Source organism: Oncorhynchus nerka, linkage group LG13 (assembly GCF_034236695.1).
Source record: "Oncorhynchus nerka isolate Pitt River linkage group LG13, Oner_Uvic_2.0, whole genome shotgun sequence".
In the NCBI taxonomy this organism is placed as follows: domain Eukaryota; kingdom Metazoa; phylum Chordata; class Actinopteri; order Salmoniformes; family Salmonidae; genus Oncorhynchus; species Oncorhynchus nerka.
Window position 1 is genome coordinate 51,727,108 of NC_088408.1, and position 18,630 is coordinate 51,745,737.

At 42.5% G+C, this 18,630-nt stretch overlaps 2 protein-coding genes across 2 annotated transcripts in view; both read right to left on the reverse strand.

Moving 5' to 3' along the window:
- Window positions 1-2,238, reverse strand: part of LOC115139666 (T-cell activation Rho GTPase-activating protein-like) — a 34,297-nt gene extending 32,059 nt beyond the window's left edge. Inside the window, exon 1 of the mRNA XM_029677294.2 lies at window positions 2,116-2,238. Within this exon, the coding sequence (XP_029533154.1) occupies window positions 2,116-2,223 (108 nt within the window). The 5' untranslated portion in view covers window positions 2,224-2,238. The remainder of the gene's footprint in view (window positions 1-2,115) is intronic.
- Window positions 2,239-11,189: 8,951 nt separating this feature from the next.
- The window catches only part of LOC115139667 (serine/threonine-protein phosphatase 2A 56 kDa regulatory subunit alpha isoform-like), a 132,960-nt gene continuing 125,519 nt past the window's right edge, over window positions 11,190-18,630 (reverse strand). Inside the window, exons 11-13 of the mRNA XM_029677295.2 lie at window positions 13,279-13,406; window positions 12,858-12,959; window positions 11,190-12,604 (exon numbers count right to left, since the gene is read on the reverse strand). Coding sequence (XP_029533155.1) covers window positions 12,352-12,604; window positions 12,858-12,959; window positions 13,279-13,406 — 483 coding nt within the window. The 3' untranslated portion in view covers window positions 11,190-12,351. The remainder of the gene's footprint in view (window positions 12,605-12,857; window positions 12,960-13,278; window positions 13,407-18,630) is intronic.

The following is an 18,630-nucleotide window of genomic DNA, read 5'->3' on the forward strand; positions in this document are numbered from 1 at the left end:
TTCCAAATTCATGGGCTTTAATATGGAGTTGTTACCCCTTTTATTGCTATAACAGCCTCCACTCTTCTGGGAAGGCTTTCCACTAGATGGTGGAACATTGCTGCAGGGCTTCCATTCAGCCCCAAGAGCATTAGTGAGGTTGGGCACTGACGTTGGGAAATTAGGCCTGGCTCGCAATTGGCATTCCAATTCATCTCAAAGGTGTTCGATGGGGTTGAGGTCAGGGCTCTGTGCAGGCCAGTCAAGTTCTTCCACACTTATCTCGACAAACCATCTCTGTATGGACCTCGCTTTGTGCACGGGGACATTGTCATGCTGAAACAGAAAAGGTCCTTCCCCAAACTGTTGCCACAAAGTTGGAAGCACAACATCCTCTAGAATGTCTTTGTATGCTGTAGCATTAAGATTTCCCTTCACTGGAACTAAGGGACCTAGCCCGAACCATGAAAAATAGCCCCAGACCATTATTCCTCATCCACCAAACTTTACAGTTGGCACTATGCATTGGGGAAGGTAGCATTCTCCTAACATCCATCAAACCCAGATTGGTCCGTCGGACTGCCAGATTGCGAAGTGTGATTCATCACTCCAGCCGATGCTTGGCATTGCGCATGGTGATCTTATGCTTGGGTGCGGCTGCTCGGCTATGGAAACCCATTTCATGAAGCTACCGACGAACAGTTCTTGTGCTGACGTTGCATCCAGGGGCAGTTTGGAACTCAGTAGTGAGTGTTGCAACCGAGGACAGATGATTTTTACGCCCTACGCACTTCAGCACTCGACGGTCCCATTCTTTGAGCTTGTGTGGCCTACAACTTCATGGGCTCGCCGTTGTTGCTCTTCGACGTTTCCACTTCACAATAAAAGCACTTACAGGGGCAGGTCTAGCAGGACAGAAATTTAACAAACTGACTTGTTGGAAAGGTGGCACCCTATGACGGCCCCACGTTGAAAGTCACTGAGCTCTTCTGTAAGGCCATTCTACTGCCAATGTTTGCATATGGAGATTGCATGGCTGTGTGCTAAATTTTATACACCTGTCAGCAACGGTTGAGGCTGAAATAGCCGAATCCATTAATTTACTTTAGTACTTTTGTACATATTGTGTAGCATTTGATCCTGATTCACAAAGGGAGAAATTATTCACACACCTCAGCTCTGTGGCTGAGCTGAGGTGTGGGAGATCTCTTCCTCTCGACTGAGCCCAGGCACAGCATGGTGTGCGTGGAGATGTACATAAGGCCCTACTGTCACACACAGGTTAGGGTGGAGAGGTAACCCTCTCCAAATGCTTTTTCAAAGTTTATTCAAAGATTCCAGAGTTATGTTCAGGGTGTGGCAGTGTGTGTTTTCTTGCATCCATGACAAACAGGATTGTTTATGAGTTTTGTCTGTGTAGCAATTAGTCAATTTTTCTGTTGATAATGATGCAAAAGGCTGTTGTTTGAAAATATGGTCAAATAACTTCGCCTCTGTGATGTCTTTGTCTTTCTAATTGAATGTCAAGCCAATTATGCAGGGTAAATCTTTTCACAAAAATGGCGCAATTGAAAACAATGCATATAGCCATCACATGGCAACACCAATGAAGCCATTATGATTTGACCCTTGCCATATCAATACCCTATATTCAGCTGTCAGAGCAGCTGACAGATCACTGAACCTGTTCATAGCTCATCTGTAAATAGCCCATCCAATCTACCTCATCCCCATACTGTATTTATTTATTTATCTTGCTCCTTTGCACCCCAGTATCTCTACTTGCACATTCATCTTCTGCACATTCTACCATTCCAGTGTTTAATTGCTATATTGTAATTACTTCGCCACCATGGCCTATTTATTGCCTTTACCTCTCTTATCCTACCTCATTTGCACATGCTGTATATAGATTTTTTTACTGTATTTTTGATTGTACGTTTGTTTATTCCATGTGTAACTCTGTGTTGTTGTATGTGTCGAACTGCTTTGCTTTATCTTGGCCAGGTCGCAGTTGCAAATGAGAACTTGTTCTCAACTAGCCTACCTGGTTAAATAAAGGTCAAAATATCTGCACCACTCAAAACTTAACCATGAAGGCTACAAAGACTCCTACTAAAGTTGGTTAGTACTCACAGGATGTAGTCCTAAAGCCGCAGCTTCGTCATAGCTTCCCCTCCTCATCACTGCGATCCCAAGATCTTCCAATGTTCGTGTTCTTGGAGCTTCCATGTCTGTGTCCATGTATCCCTGTCTGTGTTCCTGTCCAGTCTGTATGTGGAGCGGAGTGCAGGGGAACAGTGGTGGGACTTGTGAGAGTAGAATAGTGGGGCTCTACAGTACACAGGAGGGGCACAGGGTCCTACCGACTGGCTTTTTCAGCTAGCGCTAATGAGGGTTTAGAACAATGGAGGCCCGCCGGACAAAAAAGGAAACAGGGTTCTACTTGACCTTGGCCTGTTGGACCCACAGCCCCCCCCCGTCATCCCTCTATCTCTATGCTCGGACAGGCTGTAGTAATGAGATCGCTGGGCGTCCCACCAAAGTGCTCGCCCCTAGTTTCAGGCTAACGAGAAGGCACGGCCGTGACAACCAGCCCCAACAATATCTCAGGAAAGAAGGGGGTCACACACACATGAAAAGGCACACATGCACACAACCTTTCAGGTCTGGATGTGTTTATGTGAATTGGAGTGTGATATGATGGAAAATATCCTATCGCAGTAGATACAAAGCCAGGAGGTTACATGACTATTTTCCACTGGGGTTATGCCGATTTTTACATCCAAATAGCTATTATGATTCTACCCTCTCACTCGACCTTTGCTAAGATTTCCCATGGGAACCAAGCTTCAGTGTCATCATCATTAGGCAGATGAATTCAGAAGGTAGATTCAGATCTGAACCCTGATCACCAAAGAGGATATGGATGACTTGAGTCTGATATCCCTAATATGGAAGTGTATAGGAATGCAAAGAAATGTATTATCACCAATCACATCTTTCCTTGACAAGCCAAGATTTCTGAAATTCACTGAAGCAATTTCTCTACAAACATGACAGCGTCATATCAAACAAATATTGGGTGCGATATGCCAATAACACATTTGACAGAAACCATGTAAAAGTTATTGTTATGCACACTACATGCCAACAAACAGCCTTTCCATGTCTTATGGGAAAAAACGATAATGCCAATGCTTCCATTGGATAATACAAAAGTGCAGCACGTAGACAATCACGAGCGTGTCAGAGTTTTCATGTCTGGCTTGATCAAAGCTGCTTTAGAGACTGGCAGTGATATATGAGTTTCGTAAAAATACTGTGATGCTCCACTTAGTTCCCTTGGGCATGGAGCTTCTAACGCCGTGTGCACACAGGTTATTTGCCGTAAGGGTACATTTGACTTAATCTTTACAATTCATGCGCCGCATCACAACCCAAAAAATAAAATTACAAATTAACAAATTCTTCGGCGGTTTACTACTGGTACTGCATGGCAATGCAACATACAAATTGAGGAAATCCAATGCATTCGACACACTGCACACACTGCTACACATTGTAGATAAGTCGCAGCGGTGTGGTTTGCCTCCCAATGAAATGAATAGACTTCTGTCGGAACACATACAGTTTGACGCAACAGGTGTGCAAAAGGCTTGACTCTGGCAGTTTTAGAGGTTAACTCAAGTGTACATTTCCATGGCAATGTAGAATGTTCGTTGAAATTATGCTAACTGATGTGGCTCATGTAATGGAATGTACTTTCTGTTATGTCAGATGAATTGATTCAACCATTCACACCACAGATTGATGCATTATTTAATTTCCCATTCAGTGTTGCCAACTTATCGACTTTGTCAATAGATTTAGCAAAATCTAAAATAAAATAAAATAGATTTATATAGCCCTTCGTACATCAGCTGATATCTCAAAGTGCTGTACAGAAACCCAGCCTAAAACCCCAAACAGCAAGCAATGCAGGTGTAGAAGCACAGTGGCTAGGAAAAACTCCCCAGAAAGGCCAAAACCTAGGAGGAAACCTAGAGAGGAACCAGGCTATGAGGGGTGGCCAGTCCTCTTCTGGCTGTGCCGGGTGGAGATTATAACAGAACATGGCCAAGATGTTGAAATGTTCATAAATGACCAGCATGGTCAATAATAATAAGGCAGAACAGTTGAAACTGGAGCAGCAGCACGGCCAGGTGGACTGGGGACAGCAAGGAGTCATCATGTCAGGTAGTCCTGGGGCATGGTCCTAGGGCTCAGGTCCGCCGAGAGAGAGAAAGAAAGAGAGAATTAGAGAGAGCATACTTAAATTCACACAGGACACCAGATAAGACAGGAGAAGTACTCAAGATATAACAAACTGACCCTAGCCCCCTGACACATAAACTACTGCAGCATAAATACTGGAGGCTGAGACAGGAGGGGTCAGGAGACACTGTGGCCCCATCCGATGATACCCCCGGACTGGGCCAAACAGGAAGGATATAACTCCACCCACTTTGCCAAAGCACAGCCCCCACACCACTAGAGGGATATCTTCAACCACCAACTTACCATCCTGAGACAAGGCCGAGTATAGCCCACAAATATCTCCGCCACGGCACAACCCAAGGGGGGGCGCCAACCCAGACAGGAAGATCATTTTACATTTACATTTAAGTCATTTAGCAGACGCTCTTATCCAGAGCGACTTACAAATTGGTGCATTCACCTTATGACATCCAGTGGAGCAGCCACTTTACAATAGTGCATCTAAATCTTTTAAGGGGGGTGAGAAGGATTACTTTATCCTATCCTAGGTATTCCTTAAAGAGGTGGGGTTTCAGGTGTCTCCGGAAGGTGGTGATTGACTCCGCTGTCCTGGCGTCGTGAGGTAGTTTGTTCCACCATTGGGGGGCCAGAGCAGCGAACAGTTTTGACTGGGCTGAGCGGGAACTGTACTTCCTCAGTGGTAGGGAGGCGAGCAGGCCAGAGGTGGATGAACGCAGTGCCCTTGTTTGGGTGTAGGGCCTGATCAGAGCCTGGAGGTACTGACGTGTCGTTCCCCTCACAGCTCCGTAGGCAAGCACCATGGTCTTGTAGCGGATGCGAGCTTCAACTGGAAGCCAGTGGAGAGAGCGGAGGAGCGGGGTGACGTGAGAGAACTTGGGAAGGTTGAACACCAGACGGGCTGCGGCGTTCTGGATGAGTTGTAGGGGTTTAATGGCACAGGCAGGGAGCCCAGCCAACAGCGAGTTGCAGTAATCCAGACGGGAGATGACAAGTGCCTGGATTAGGACCTGCGCCGCTTCCTGTGTGAGGCAGGGTCGTACTCACATCAGTGACTCAACCCACTCAAGTGACGCACCCCTCCTAGGGACGGCATGAAAGAGCACCAGTAAGCCAGTGACTCAGCCCCTGTAATAGGGTTAGAGGCAGAGAATCCCAGTGGAAAGAGGGGAACCGGCCAGGCAGAGACAGCAAGGGCAGTTCGTTGCTCCAGAGCCTTTCCGTTCACCTTCACACTCCTGGGCCAGACTACACTCAATCATATGACCCACTGAAGAGATGAGTCTTCAGTAAAGACTTAAGGTTGAGACCGAGTTTGCATCTCTCACATGGGTAGGCAGACCATTCCATAAAAATGGAGCTCTGTAGGAGAAAGCCCTGCCTCCAGCTGTTTGCCTAGAAATTTTAGGGACAATTAGGAGGCCTGCGTCTTGTGACCGTAGCGTACGTGTAGGTATGTACGGCAGGACCAAATCAGAGAAATAGGCAGGAGCAAGCCCATGTAATGCTTTGTAGGTTAGCAGTAAAACCTTGAAATCAGCCCTTGCCTTCTCAGGAAGCCAGTGTAGGGAGGCTAGCACTGGAGTAATATGATCAAATTTTTTGGTTCTAGTCAGGATTCTAGCAGCCGTATTTAGCACTAACTGAAGTTTATTTAGTGCTTTATCCGGGTAGCCGGAAAGTAGAGCATTGCAGTAGTCTAACCTAGAAGTAACAAAAGCATGGATACATTTTTCTGCATCATTTTTGGACAGAAAGTTTCTGATTTTTGCAATGTTACGTAGATGGAAAAAAGCTGTCCTTGAAACAGTCTTCATATGTTCGTCAAAAGAGAGATCAGGGTCCAGAGTAACGTCGAGGTCCTTCACAGTTTTATTTGAGACGACTGTACAACCATTACGATTAATTGTCAGATTCAACAGAAGATTCTAAATACAAATTGTTTCATGGGACCTAGAACAAGCATCTCTGTTTTGTCCAAGTTTAAAAGTATAACGTTTGCAGCTATCCACTAGCGAGGGCAATTTTGGGGCTTCACCATGTTTCATTGAAATGTACAGCTGTGTGTCATCCGCATAGCAGTGAAAGTTAACATTATGTTTTCGAATGACTGTAAATGACTGTGACAGTGAGTAGGTCCAGAGACATGTTGGACAAAACCCACTGAGTCGATGATGGCTCCGAAAGCCTTTTGGAGTGGGTCTGTGGACTTTTCCATGTGAATATTAAAGTCACCAAAAATGTGAATATTATCTGCTATGACTACAAGGTCCGATAGGAATTCAGGGAACTCAATGAGGAACGCTGTATATGGCCCAGGAGGCCTGTAAACAGTAGCTATAAAAAGTGATTGAGTAGGCTGCATAGATTTCATGATTAGAAGCTCAAAAGACAAAAAAGGTCTTTTTTTTTTTGTAAATTGAAATTTGCTATCGTAAATGTTTGCAACACCTCCGCCTTTGCAGGATGCACGGGGGATATGGTCACTAGTGTAGCCAGAAGGTGAGGCCTCATTTAACACAGTAAATTCATCAGGCTTAAGCCATGTTTCAGTCAGGCCAATCACATCAAGATTATGATCAGTGATTAGTTAATTGACTATAATTGCCTTTGAAGTAAGGGATCTAACAAGTATCCCTATTTTGAGATGTGAGGTATCACGATCTCTTTCAATAATGACAGGAATGGAGGAGGTCTTCATCCTAGTGAGATTGCTAAGGCGAACACCGCCATGTTTAGTTTTGCCCAACCTAGGTCGAGGCACAGACACGATCTCAATGGGGATAGCTGAGCTGACTACACTGACTGTGCTAGTGGCAGACTCCACTAAGATGGCAGGCTGGCTAACAACCTGCTGCCTGGCCTGCACCCTATTTCATTGTGGAGCTAGAGGAGTTAGAGCCCTGTCTATGTTGGTAGATAAAATGAGAGCACCCCTCCAGCTAGGATTGAGTCCGTCACCCATCAGCAGGTCAGGCTTGGTCCTGTTTGTGGGTGAGTCCCAGAAAGAGGGACAATTATCTACAAATTCTATCTTTTGGGAGGGGCAGAAAACAGTTTTCATCCAGCGATTGAGTTGTGAGACTGCTGTAGAGCTCATCACTCCCCCTAACTAAATGCATGGTCTTCAACCGATCGTTGCCTGCACCTGCCCGCCTGTCCAACATCACTACTCTGGACGGTTCTGACTTAGAATATGTGGACAACTACAAATACCTAGGTGTCTGGTTAGACTGTAAACTCTCCTTCCAGACTCACATCAAACATCTCCAATCCAAAGTTAAATCTAGAATTGGCTTCCTATTTCTCAACAAAGCATCCTTCACTCATGCTGCCAAACATACCCTTGTAAAACTGACCATCATTACCGATCCTCGACTTCAGCGATGTCATTTACAAAATAGCCTCCAATACCCTACTCAATAAATGGCATGCAGTCTATCACAGTGCCATCCGTTTTGTCACCAAAGCCCCATATACTACCCACCACTGCGACCTGTACGCTCTCGTTGGTTGGCCCTCGCTTCATACTCGTCGCCAAACCCACTAGCTCCAGGTCATCTACAAGACCCTGCTAGGTAAAGTCCCCCCTTATCTCAGCTTGCTGGTCATCATAGCAGCACCCACCTGTAGCACGCACTCCAGCAGGTATATTTCTCTGGTCACCCCCAAAACCAATTCTTCCTTTGGCCACCTGTCCTTCCAGTTCTCTGCTACCAATGACTGGAACGAACTACAAAAATCTCTGGAACTTGTTGGGGAATAATCAGAATTAGTTGGGTAACATAGATAAGATGTTTTATTTTCATGATATGCTTATGAGTTATTTCTCATAAGAATGTATTTTGTTGTACTATAGTGGTGGCCATTGGCAGTTATCTGTTCTCTGTCAGGACTAAGTTGTTTGGGCCGCAGAGATGGGAGAGGTCAAGGTATAATTTTGCACGCCCAATTTTTCAGTTTTTGATTTGTTAAAAAAGTTTGAAATATCCAATAAATGTTGTTCCACTTCATGATTGTGTCCCACTTGTTGTTGATTCTTCACAAAAAAATACAGTTTTATATCTTTATGTTTGAAGCCTGAAATGTGGCAAAAGGTCGCAAAGTTCAAGGGGGCCGAATACTTTCGCAAGGCACTGTATATCATAGGGTGGGGGTAATGTCTTGGTACCATTTTGTACCAAGGACGAGATAAGAGCTTTGTTTAGGAGACCAAACTGAACGATAATTTATAGCCAACTCTGTCTTCCTAGGGGATACTCCTCTCTGAAGTAAAGTTTTTTCTTTGTGTAAGTTCCTAAGACATGTGGTTTGTCATGTCGTCTAAGGGGGGTGGATCTTTGCTATAAAGGATCCCATTTGCCATTATGTTGACCACTCTCAACTTTTCATTAGAGATACTGAACTGAGTTAAAATACTATTGCAAAAGCTTAATTATTATTAAGATTAATTAATTATTAAGATTAAGCATAACTCTGACTCGTGTGTGATTTGCTCTCTCATCATTTGGTAATTAAGGAAATTTCCACGACAAACTGGAAACACATCTCCCTCACTAGCTTTAAGCACCAGCTCTCAGAGCCGCTCACAGATTACTGCACCTGTACATAGCCCATCTATAATTTAGCCCAAACAACTACCTCTCCCCCTACTGTATTTATTTATTTTGCTCCTTTGCACCCCATTATTTCTATCTCTACCTTGCACATTCTTCCACTGCAAATCTACCATTCCAGTGTTTTACTTGCTATATTTATTTACTTTGCCACCTCCCTTATCTCACCTCATTTGCTCACATTGTACATATACTTATTTTTCTACTGTATTATTGACTGTATGTTCATTTTACTCCATGTGTAACTTTGTGTTGTTGTATGTGTCGAACTGCTTTGCTTTATCTTGGCCAGGTCGCAATTGTAAATGAGAACGTGTTCTCAACTTGCCTACCTGGTTAAATAAAGGTTAAATAAAACAAATAAAAAAAATCTCAACCCTATATAGCTATTGTGGGAGCAGCTTGACCGTATGGTACGTAAGAAGTCCCCATCAAGCCAATCCAATTTGTGGGAGGTGCTTCAGGAAGCATGGGGTGAAATCTCTTCAGATTACCTCAACAAATTGACAACTGGAATGCAAGATCTGCAAGGCTGTAATTGCTGGAAATGGAGGAATCTTTGACGAAAGCAAAGTTTGAAGGACACAATTTTTATTTCAATTAAAAATCATTATTTATAACCTTTTCAACATCTTGACTATATTTCCTATTCATTTTGCAACTCATTTCATGCATGTTTTCATGGAAAACAAGGACATTTCTAAGTGACCCCAAACGTTTGGACGGTAATGTATGTCAGCAACAGGCACGAGTTTGGAGGAGAAAATAGAGACAATGCCGATCCCACCCACAACTGTGTATACAGAGTTCAGAAGGATTATTCTTGATAACATTTCGGGAAAGGGTAAATCACCTCATGAAACTTGAAGACTTCTGACTCTACCTCAACATTTAATGGCCAGCAAAAGCTAAATATGTGTGGCATTGGATCACATATTCGTGTCAGTCTCCTCATACTTCCTAATTAGCATAACGTGACATGTCCTTTGCTTGCTCAATTATCATGTGTATTCTCTTCTCACAGCCGCTGTCTCTGAAGATAATTATATTGGGACTCTTTGGTCAGGCTCTGAAGTTGTTTCTCTGATGTGAGGACTGCTCTATGCAGGAGTATTTATTCTCGCTGTGTTCAATGGGCATGCTATAAACACTCTGTACCCGAGTAGCGACAGATAGGCTATTTCGTGTGAGCGTCTCACTATTCAGGTACACAGCCTGCAGTACCTACTGTAGATTGTCACTTTATCAAATTATCTTAATATGAAGACACCTTTCCAACGTATTCAAATAATTTCTCCTGTCCCTCTTTTACACTTTATAGTCCACATTTTGGGGTATAATATTTAAAGGGGCAATCTGTAGTTGTTAAATAATGGTATGTATCCATTGATTCTTATAAAGGCCTCATGATCTTAATTCAACTGCCGTACCCCTTCAGAGCCCAAATTATAAACTTGTTTTACGCCAATGTTTGTAAACAAATTAAAAGTAAACAAACATTGTATAGCCTCGAAACAGGGTTAAAACAATAAGTTTTACATGGTCAGTCCTTGCATCCATAGCTCTGTCTATGAATTTCAGTGGTTACATTTCTTTTCTTCAGTTTTTACAGAAAAAGATGCGGATTGCCCGTTTTAAATATTCTCAAAAAAAAAATGACAGATTACATCCCAACCTCTGAGGAAACTGTTGCAATCAAGACATTCCGGTTTACTATTTGTAAGGCTGTACAAATGTAATTAAATGCCTCTTTTTACTTTTCTCAACAAAAATACATTTGAAAAATATGTCTTGAAGTTTCCAGTAAAGAGATACACAACTTCCACTCAGATTAAGTCTGAACTATGCTTCTTCTAACCTCCACAAGAGGCTAAACTCGATTGATTAAGCCGTTAGGTGTTGAACTAAGGATGCTTTGATATTTTAAGACTTGTCTACTTCATTGTAAAAACTTTGCTTGCTCGCCTCACTTTTCCAAAAATAAAATCCGTTAAACATTTAATAACATGTGTATGGCCTAATCAATTTGACATTTTCTAAAAATGTTTTCATTTTAAATGTGGAGGTTGTGTAGAAGATCAGTGGGGGAAAATCCTAAATTAATATTTTAACAGGAAACTTTAAGGCAACAAAATCTGAAACCTGTGCTGGCTTTGAATTCTTTAAGAAACTATATTTCACTTTTGATAAATAGGGTTTTAAATTAGCATTCTATAATTCCCCGACACACAAGATTAATTTTAAACTCTGGGGCCATCTAGTGACTTAATATGTTGCTGCTACTCAAGACGAAAGAAAAAGAGAGCCATACCCATGGGTTTTTTGAGTAGAAACATAAGGTAGACTTTATTTTGATGGTGTTCAAAACCTAGATAAGGTCTGTCATTACAAAACAGGTTCCCCACACAGTTGTATATCACAGAGATTGGAATGGTACATACACTCTGACAGAAAGGCATCAGAAAAGACTGGACCTACAATAGAGAACAGACACTCACGTTAAAGCAAACTCCCCCATACACGCACACACTGCATCCAGCCATGTTTAATCTGCAGAAACCAGACAATTTGCTACTACCTGGTTTCAAAAATCAACATCTCTGTCCTTAACAATACTCTGGGAAAAAATATATGGCTCATTTCTTTTTTCTACATCAGCTTTTTAAATGATTAATCGATTCTCTATTTAGACTGGAAAAATATGTTATACGTACTTAAATCTGTGACCATTTCCTCATTTGTTTCTCTAAACTAAGCTCATTTCAAATACTTACTGTAAATAGGTTTTATGGCTGCAGGTTTTGAATGTGTTATAATGACAGCTATAACGTTAAGCATCATGTATTCAGATAAGAATATTAAACACCCGAAAACATGAGACCTCATGATAGTGACATTCACTCAGGTCTCCTATGTAGGGATTATGAACACACTCCTGTCTCCATGGTCCCCCACCCACCCCCTAAAGCTCGCCCCCTGAACCCCTCTTCCCTTAAGTTTGCAACCGTGTTGGGAGCAGTGATGAAAGCACATACAAAAGACAAATCTTAAAATAGCCATTTAGCTTCTCTAAGTGCAGCACAATCAGAAATGTTTTTTTTTCAAGTCATTATTCCCCCCCTCATATTGTTTATACATTGAATATCACAAACATCTTTTCTCAGTTAAGAAAGTAAATGTGAAAGGATAAATTCTTTGATCAGACAAAAAAGTTTACCAATATACTGTGGCCACACTGTAACATCCCAAAATATTCTTAAATTGAAATATACGTTTTCTGCCAAAGGACAATTGCTGGCATTTGAAATAGTTTTACTGTATATAGATTGAACATACTGCTGAGGTTAATCTTTTTTTTGTTGCTTTTTCCTCAGACCCCTCCTCCCAGTCACCCCCAAGCCCCTCCTCCCCGTCACCCCTCCCTGACAGTTCTGAGACGGCCACGAAACCGTTACGGAGTACAAAATGGAGTCCTGTGTCATTTGGCACTTGTGACAACCTCAACACCCTTCGTGATATCCATGGCGACAACAGGGTCTTCATGGTCCACGGAGATAGCGGTGCTCTTCTCCTGGTTGTCGTGGTGATTGTTGTTGTTGTTGTTGTTGATGTTTTGGGCAGCGTTCTGCAGCCCGTGGCTGTTGTTCTGCACCAGTGCTGCCGCATCGCTTAGCTTCAACTCATCTAGCTTTTTCCACAGCTCCTCCCTCTCCTGCTCCTTCTTCTTCTCCCTGGACACACACACACACAACACACACACCAATTTCAGACCTTAGGTACAGAGGGGACTGAAGGACTGACTGTCTTCGAAAAAGGGTAATTAACAGAGGTAATGTAATCCAATGTATTATGTGTTGTACAAAGCAAACAAGCCAGAGTTGTTTCCCAACTCTATCCCTTACTATTTATTGTACTAGTTTGCTCACACTACTTGTTTAGATTGAAGAACTAAAATTAATATATGAACTGGAAGAGCTCACTCACCGCTGTCTGTCTGATTTGTAGGAGGCTGTCAGCTCATCAAATAGCGTGCTGTTCATCTCCATCAGGGTCTTCAGCACATTGTAGACCAGAGCTACAATTGTCCTGGAAACATACAGGGGATAATGGCATCAGAATTAAACACATCCGGAGATGAGCCAGAATTAAACACATCCGGAGATGTTCACTTGCTCTCACTCCATCCTACAGTAGCAATGCTAGGATTGGATAACTAGAAAAACACAAACTTGTATTACGCCCCAATAAAGCAATACCATTTGTCATACATACAGTTATAGAGATATCGCAGAAAACTTAAAACCCCAACCTCTAGTTAAGAGTTCAGTATTAAGCATTGCGTTGTTACTTGTTACTGCTTTACTCTGAGGGCAATGGGTTGAGAACCTGAGAGTGGAGTACATACGGGTTCCAGTGTTCTTTGGAGATTCTGTACAGGCTACCAAACATGATAGGAAGAATCTTGTCGATGTTCTCCTCAATGAGGCTCAGGATATACTCGTTGTTCCAGAAGTAGAGGGCTCGCTCTGCTACCTGTAGGGATCAAGAGGAAATGAGCTGGGCTGGCAGTCTAACAAATGACACATTAAGTTCACCCATTTTTACATGTGGCTTTACTTTCACTCTTTCTGTGCTGGTAGTTTATTTCCAAAATCGTTTTATAAATATTTTGTTTCGTTACAGCGAAAATTGGTTGTCACATTTTGTTGAGTCATCACTTACCATCGACTATAATGGAATATGCAAATATGTCTAAAGTATTCAGACCCTTTGCTATGAGACTCGAAATTAAACTCAAGTGCATCCTGTTTCCATTGATCATCCTTGATGTTGCTACAACTTGATTGGGGTCCACCTGTGGTATATTCAATTGATTGGGCATGATTTGGAAAGGCACCTACCTGTCTATATAAGTTCCCACAGTTGACAGTGCATGTCAGGGCAAAAACAAAGCCTTGAGGTCGAAGGAATTGTTCATAGAGCTCTGAGATAGGATTGTGTCGAGGCACAGATCTGGGGAAGGGAACCAAAACATTTCTGAAGCATTGAAGGTCCCCAAGAACACAGTAGCCTCCATCATTCTTAAATGGAAGATGTTTGACACCACCAAGACTCTTCCTAGAGCTGGCCGCCCAGCCAAACTGAGCAATCGGGGAAGAAAGGCCTTGGTCAGGGAGGTGACCAAGAACCCGATGGTCGCTCTGACAGAGCTCAATAGTTCCTCTGTGGAGATGGGAGAATTTTCCAGAAGGACAACCATCTCTGCAGCACTCCACTAATCAGGCCTTTATGGTAGAGTGGCCAGATGGAAGACACTCCTCAGTAAAAAGCACATGACAGCGCGCTTGGAGTTTGCCAAAAGGCACCTCAAGGACTCTCAGACCATGAGAAACAACATTCTCTGGTCTGAGGAAACCAAGACTGAACAGCTTGGCCTGAATACCAAACGTCACGTCTGGAATAAACCTGGCAACATCCCTACGATGAAGCATGGTGGTGGCAGCATCATGCTGTGGGGGTGTTTTTCAGTGGCAGGGACTGGGAGACCAGTCAGGATTGAGGCAAAGTACATAGATCCTTGTTGAAAACGTGCTCCAGAGCGCTCAGGACCTCACAGGAAGGTTCACCTTCCAACAAGACTACGACCCTAAGCACACAGCCAAGACAATGCAGGAGTGGCTTTGGGACAAGTCTCTGAATGTCCTTGAGTGGCCCAGCCAGAGCACGGACTAGAAACCAATCGAACATCTCTGGAGAGACCTCAAAATAGCTTTGCAGCAACGCTCCCCATCCAACCTGACAGAGCTTGGGAGGATCTGCAGAGAAGAATGGTTAAAACTCCCCAAATACAGGTGTACCAAGCTTGTAGCATCATACCCAAGAAGACATGAGGCTGTATCTGCTGCCAAAGGTGCTTCAACGAAGTACTGAGTAAAGGGTCTGAATACTTGTAAATGTGTTTTTAATAAATTATAAAAAGTTTCTAAAAACCTATTTTTGCCTTGTCATTATGAGGTATTGTTTGGCAGCGGGTGCAGTGAAATGCTTTTGTTACCAGCTCCTAACAATGCAGTAACATGTCAAACAAGTAGACAACAAAATAAATAAATACACAAGAAATGTTGGAACGAATCCAATTAACACTAATCCAAATGCAATCTATACGTATATACAATCAGTGGCCAGTTTATTAGGTATGCCACCCCGTTCACTGAAAATGGTTCGCTCCTACAGGCCGTGAGTCACGTGGCCGTGGCTTGCTATATAAAGCAGGCAGACCGGTATCGAGGCAATGACTTACTGTTCCATTTTATTGTTAGAATGGGCAAAAGAATGATCATTGGTGCCAGGCGTGCCGGTTCCATTATCTCAGAAACGGCCGACCTCCTGGTTTTTCCCGCACGACAGTGTCTAGGGTTTACAGAGAATGGTGCGACAAACTAAAAACATCATGTGGGCGAAAACAGCTCGTTGATGAGAGGTCGAAGGAGATTGGCAAGAATCGTACAAGCTAACAGGCGGGCCACAAACAGGAAAATAACGGCACAGTACAACAGCGGTATGCAGAATGGCATTTCGAAACTGGCCACTGAGTGTACACCGGATTAATTTACACCAGCAGCATACCACCCTGCATACCACTGCTGGTTTGCTTCTGAAGCTAAGCAGGGTTGGTCCTGGTCAGTCCCTGGATGGGAGACCAGATGCTGCTGGAAGTGGTGTTGGAGGGCCAGTAGGAGTCACTCTTTCCTTCCTAAAAAATATCCTAATGCCTATTGACACTGCCCTGTGTAGGGTGCCGTCTTTCGGATGGGACGTTAAACGGGTGTCCTGACTCTCTGAGGTCATTAAAGATCCCATGGCACTTATCGTACGAGTAGGGGTGTTAACCCCGGTGTCCTGGCTAAATTCCCAATCTGGCCCTCAATATACCCAGTTTACAATTGGCTCATTCATTCCTCTCCCCTGTAACTATTCCCCAGGTCGTTACTGTAAATGAGAACGTGTTCTCAGTCAACTTACCTGGTAAAATAACAGATAGATAAACACTAAAAATACTACGTATATATATATATTAGTGAGCTACTGTATGTCAAGAATCTAGTATATAAATAAATACGTGGCATGTATAAACAGTAAATGCAATGTAGTCGAAATATTAGAATGAGCTATGTCGAGAATACAGTATTTAAACACACAGTACAAAAATCTATGGTAAAATGAATAGAATTGCAGGAAATTGGCTTCCGGAATATAATACATGCATTCGGAAAGTATTCAGACCCCTTGACTTTTTCCACATTTTGTACGTTACAGCATTACTCTAAAATGTATTAAATAAAACATTTTCCTCATCAATCTACACACAATACCCCATAAAGTACTGAGTAAAGGGTTTGAATATTTATGTAAATGTGATCATTTAACATGTTTTTTTATAAATCAGAAAAAAAATTGTCATTATGGGATAGTGTGTGTAGATTAGTGAGGCACCGATATGACATTTTTGGCCGATACAGTTATCCAATATTTTCCTTGCCAACACACCCGATATATAAAACAAATTGCGGCCGTTTAAGCATTCTAGTACAGTTAAATAGTTAACACACACACATGGACGCAGCGGTCTAAGGCACTGCATCTCAGTGCAAGAGGAGTCACTACAGTCCTTGGTTCGAATCCAGGCTGTATCATATCCGGCCGTGATTGGGAGTCCCATAGGGCGGTGCACAATTGGCCCAGCGTCGTCCGGGTTTGGCCGGGGTAGGCTGTCATTGTAAATAAGAATTTGTCCTTAACTGACTTGCCTAGTTAAATAAAGGTTACACACACACCAAAAAGTTATTTTGTTGGCATTTACGTATGTTCCCATTACCAGTAAAACATAATCAAAACCTATTTCTTTCACTTACTTGCTCTTCTGTTTAGTTGCTCATTTGTTCAGTAGTTTCATTCTCAACCAGGATTTCTATGGAATGCCGTTTGGGTCTTTGCTAAGGAATGGCGTTTGGGTCTTTGCGTGTCAAATAACACTATTTGAACTGTCAAATAAGCTTGTTGACCAATCAGGACCTGAAATTGACTGCACGTCACATAATAATTTAACACGTTCATACATTTTTTACGTAGCTATTACACATTGATTACACCATCACTCATATTTCATATGTCACAACGATTCATCGATACGTATGCTATCATGCTGGTAAAGTTGTCTCGCGCACCTATAGTGCTGGTCATAACAAAAAAGCAAACTAGCTCATGGATGTTCTTCCCCAAAAACATAGCAAAACGACATAATCTAGATGTCATCATCTAAAACCACCCTAATTTATAAGACAGTTCTTATTTGATTAATGGTGGTCGGACCCATCTATGTGAAGCTAGTGGATAGTGGAATTTGCAGTTAGCCTTCTATATAAAAGTATGGCATAATTCTACTATTTTGATTATTTTGCATCACTGTCAATGTCATACTTTAATTTTGAAGGCAAACTGCAATTTCCACTATTGTGCCTAATCTTTATTGTGGCTAGCTTCACAACACACGACCAGTCTGGTCGAGCCTCACTAGCCAGATTAAGCTAGCTGGCTGCTTATAACGTTAGCTTTGGGAAACAGGGTTAAGTAGCTGGCTAGCTATTTATTTTCATGAACTGAAGTTCAATTTCAATAGGCAAACAACAAGTGGCAACCTAGCTAATACTTACTCACAAGGATTCCTTAAATCATTGCTAAGAATAATGAAAATGACTGCAGTTTCTACTGGTCATTGTTATCAGGCTGGTTGTATTGGTGCTAGCTGGGTACCAAGCTAAAGCTAGCTACCCCAGAAGTTGTGGTCAAACAAATGATGCTTTATTACCAACGCGGTATTGTAAACATCGTTCGTGGCCGGTGTTTGCAGACTTTTTTTGTACAGCTTTGACAGTGCTACTGTATATTCTTTGAAACACAAAGACCCAAACGGTGTTCCATAGTATGTATGACGTGAAGCTAATAGCAGTGACGCCTTTACTGTGAAACTCCGGTAGGGCAACATCTGAAAAATAGCGCACTTGGTAGTGTGTACCGGTGCTCAACCAGTTGGCGAAAGCCAACATCACCCATGACAGAGAACGGTTGATTGTCAAGTGCAATGAAATCCATTATCTTGGCTTTAATGGATTTTACCTTTTGAGTTGTCTCGCTGAAAATTTTCTTAGTCTTTCAAATGACTGCTCGACATTGCGGGCAAGGTTAGGAATGCTGTGTTGCACGTGTAGCGCAAAACTTTTACGTGGCGTCATATACCTACATTACATAGGTATGCACGTCAGGTTGGTTTTGCACATCGGCCTAAACTAGACATCGGCCGATACCGATGTTGGCATTTTTAGCTAATATCGTCCGATTCCGATATGTTCACCGATATATCGTGCATCCCTAGCGTAGATTGATGAGGAAAAAATCTAATTTAATCCATTTTAGAACAAGGCTGTATCGTAACAAAATGTGGAAAAAGTCAAGGGGTCTGAATACTTTCCGAATGCACTGTAGGTTCAAAAGTGTGGGGTCACTTAGAAATGTCCTTGTTATTGAAAGAAAAGCAACATTGAAAAACATTATCCATTAAAATAAAATAAAATAGATCAGCTTCATTAAACAGTACCCGCAAAACACCAGTCTCAAAGTCAACTCCGGTTTGCTGACCTTCTAGGCAGAGTTGCAAAGAAAAAGCCATATCCCAGACTGGCCAATAAAAAGAAAAGATTAA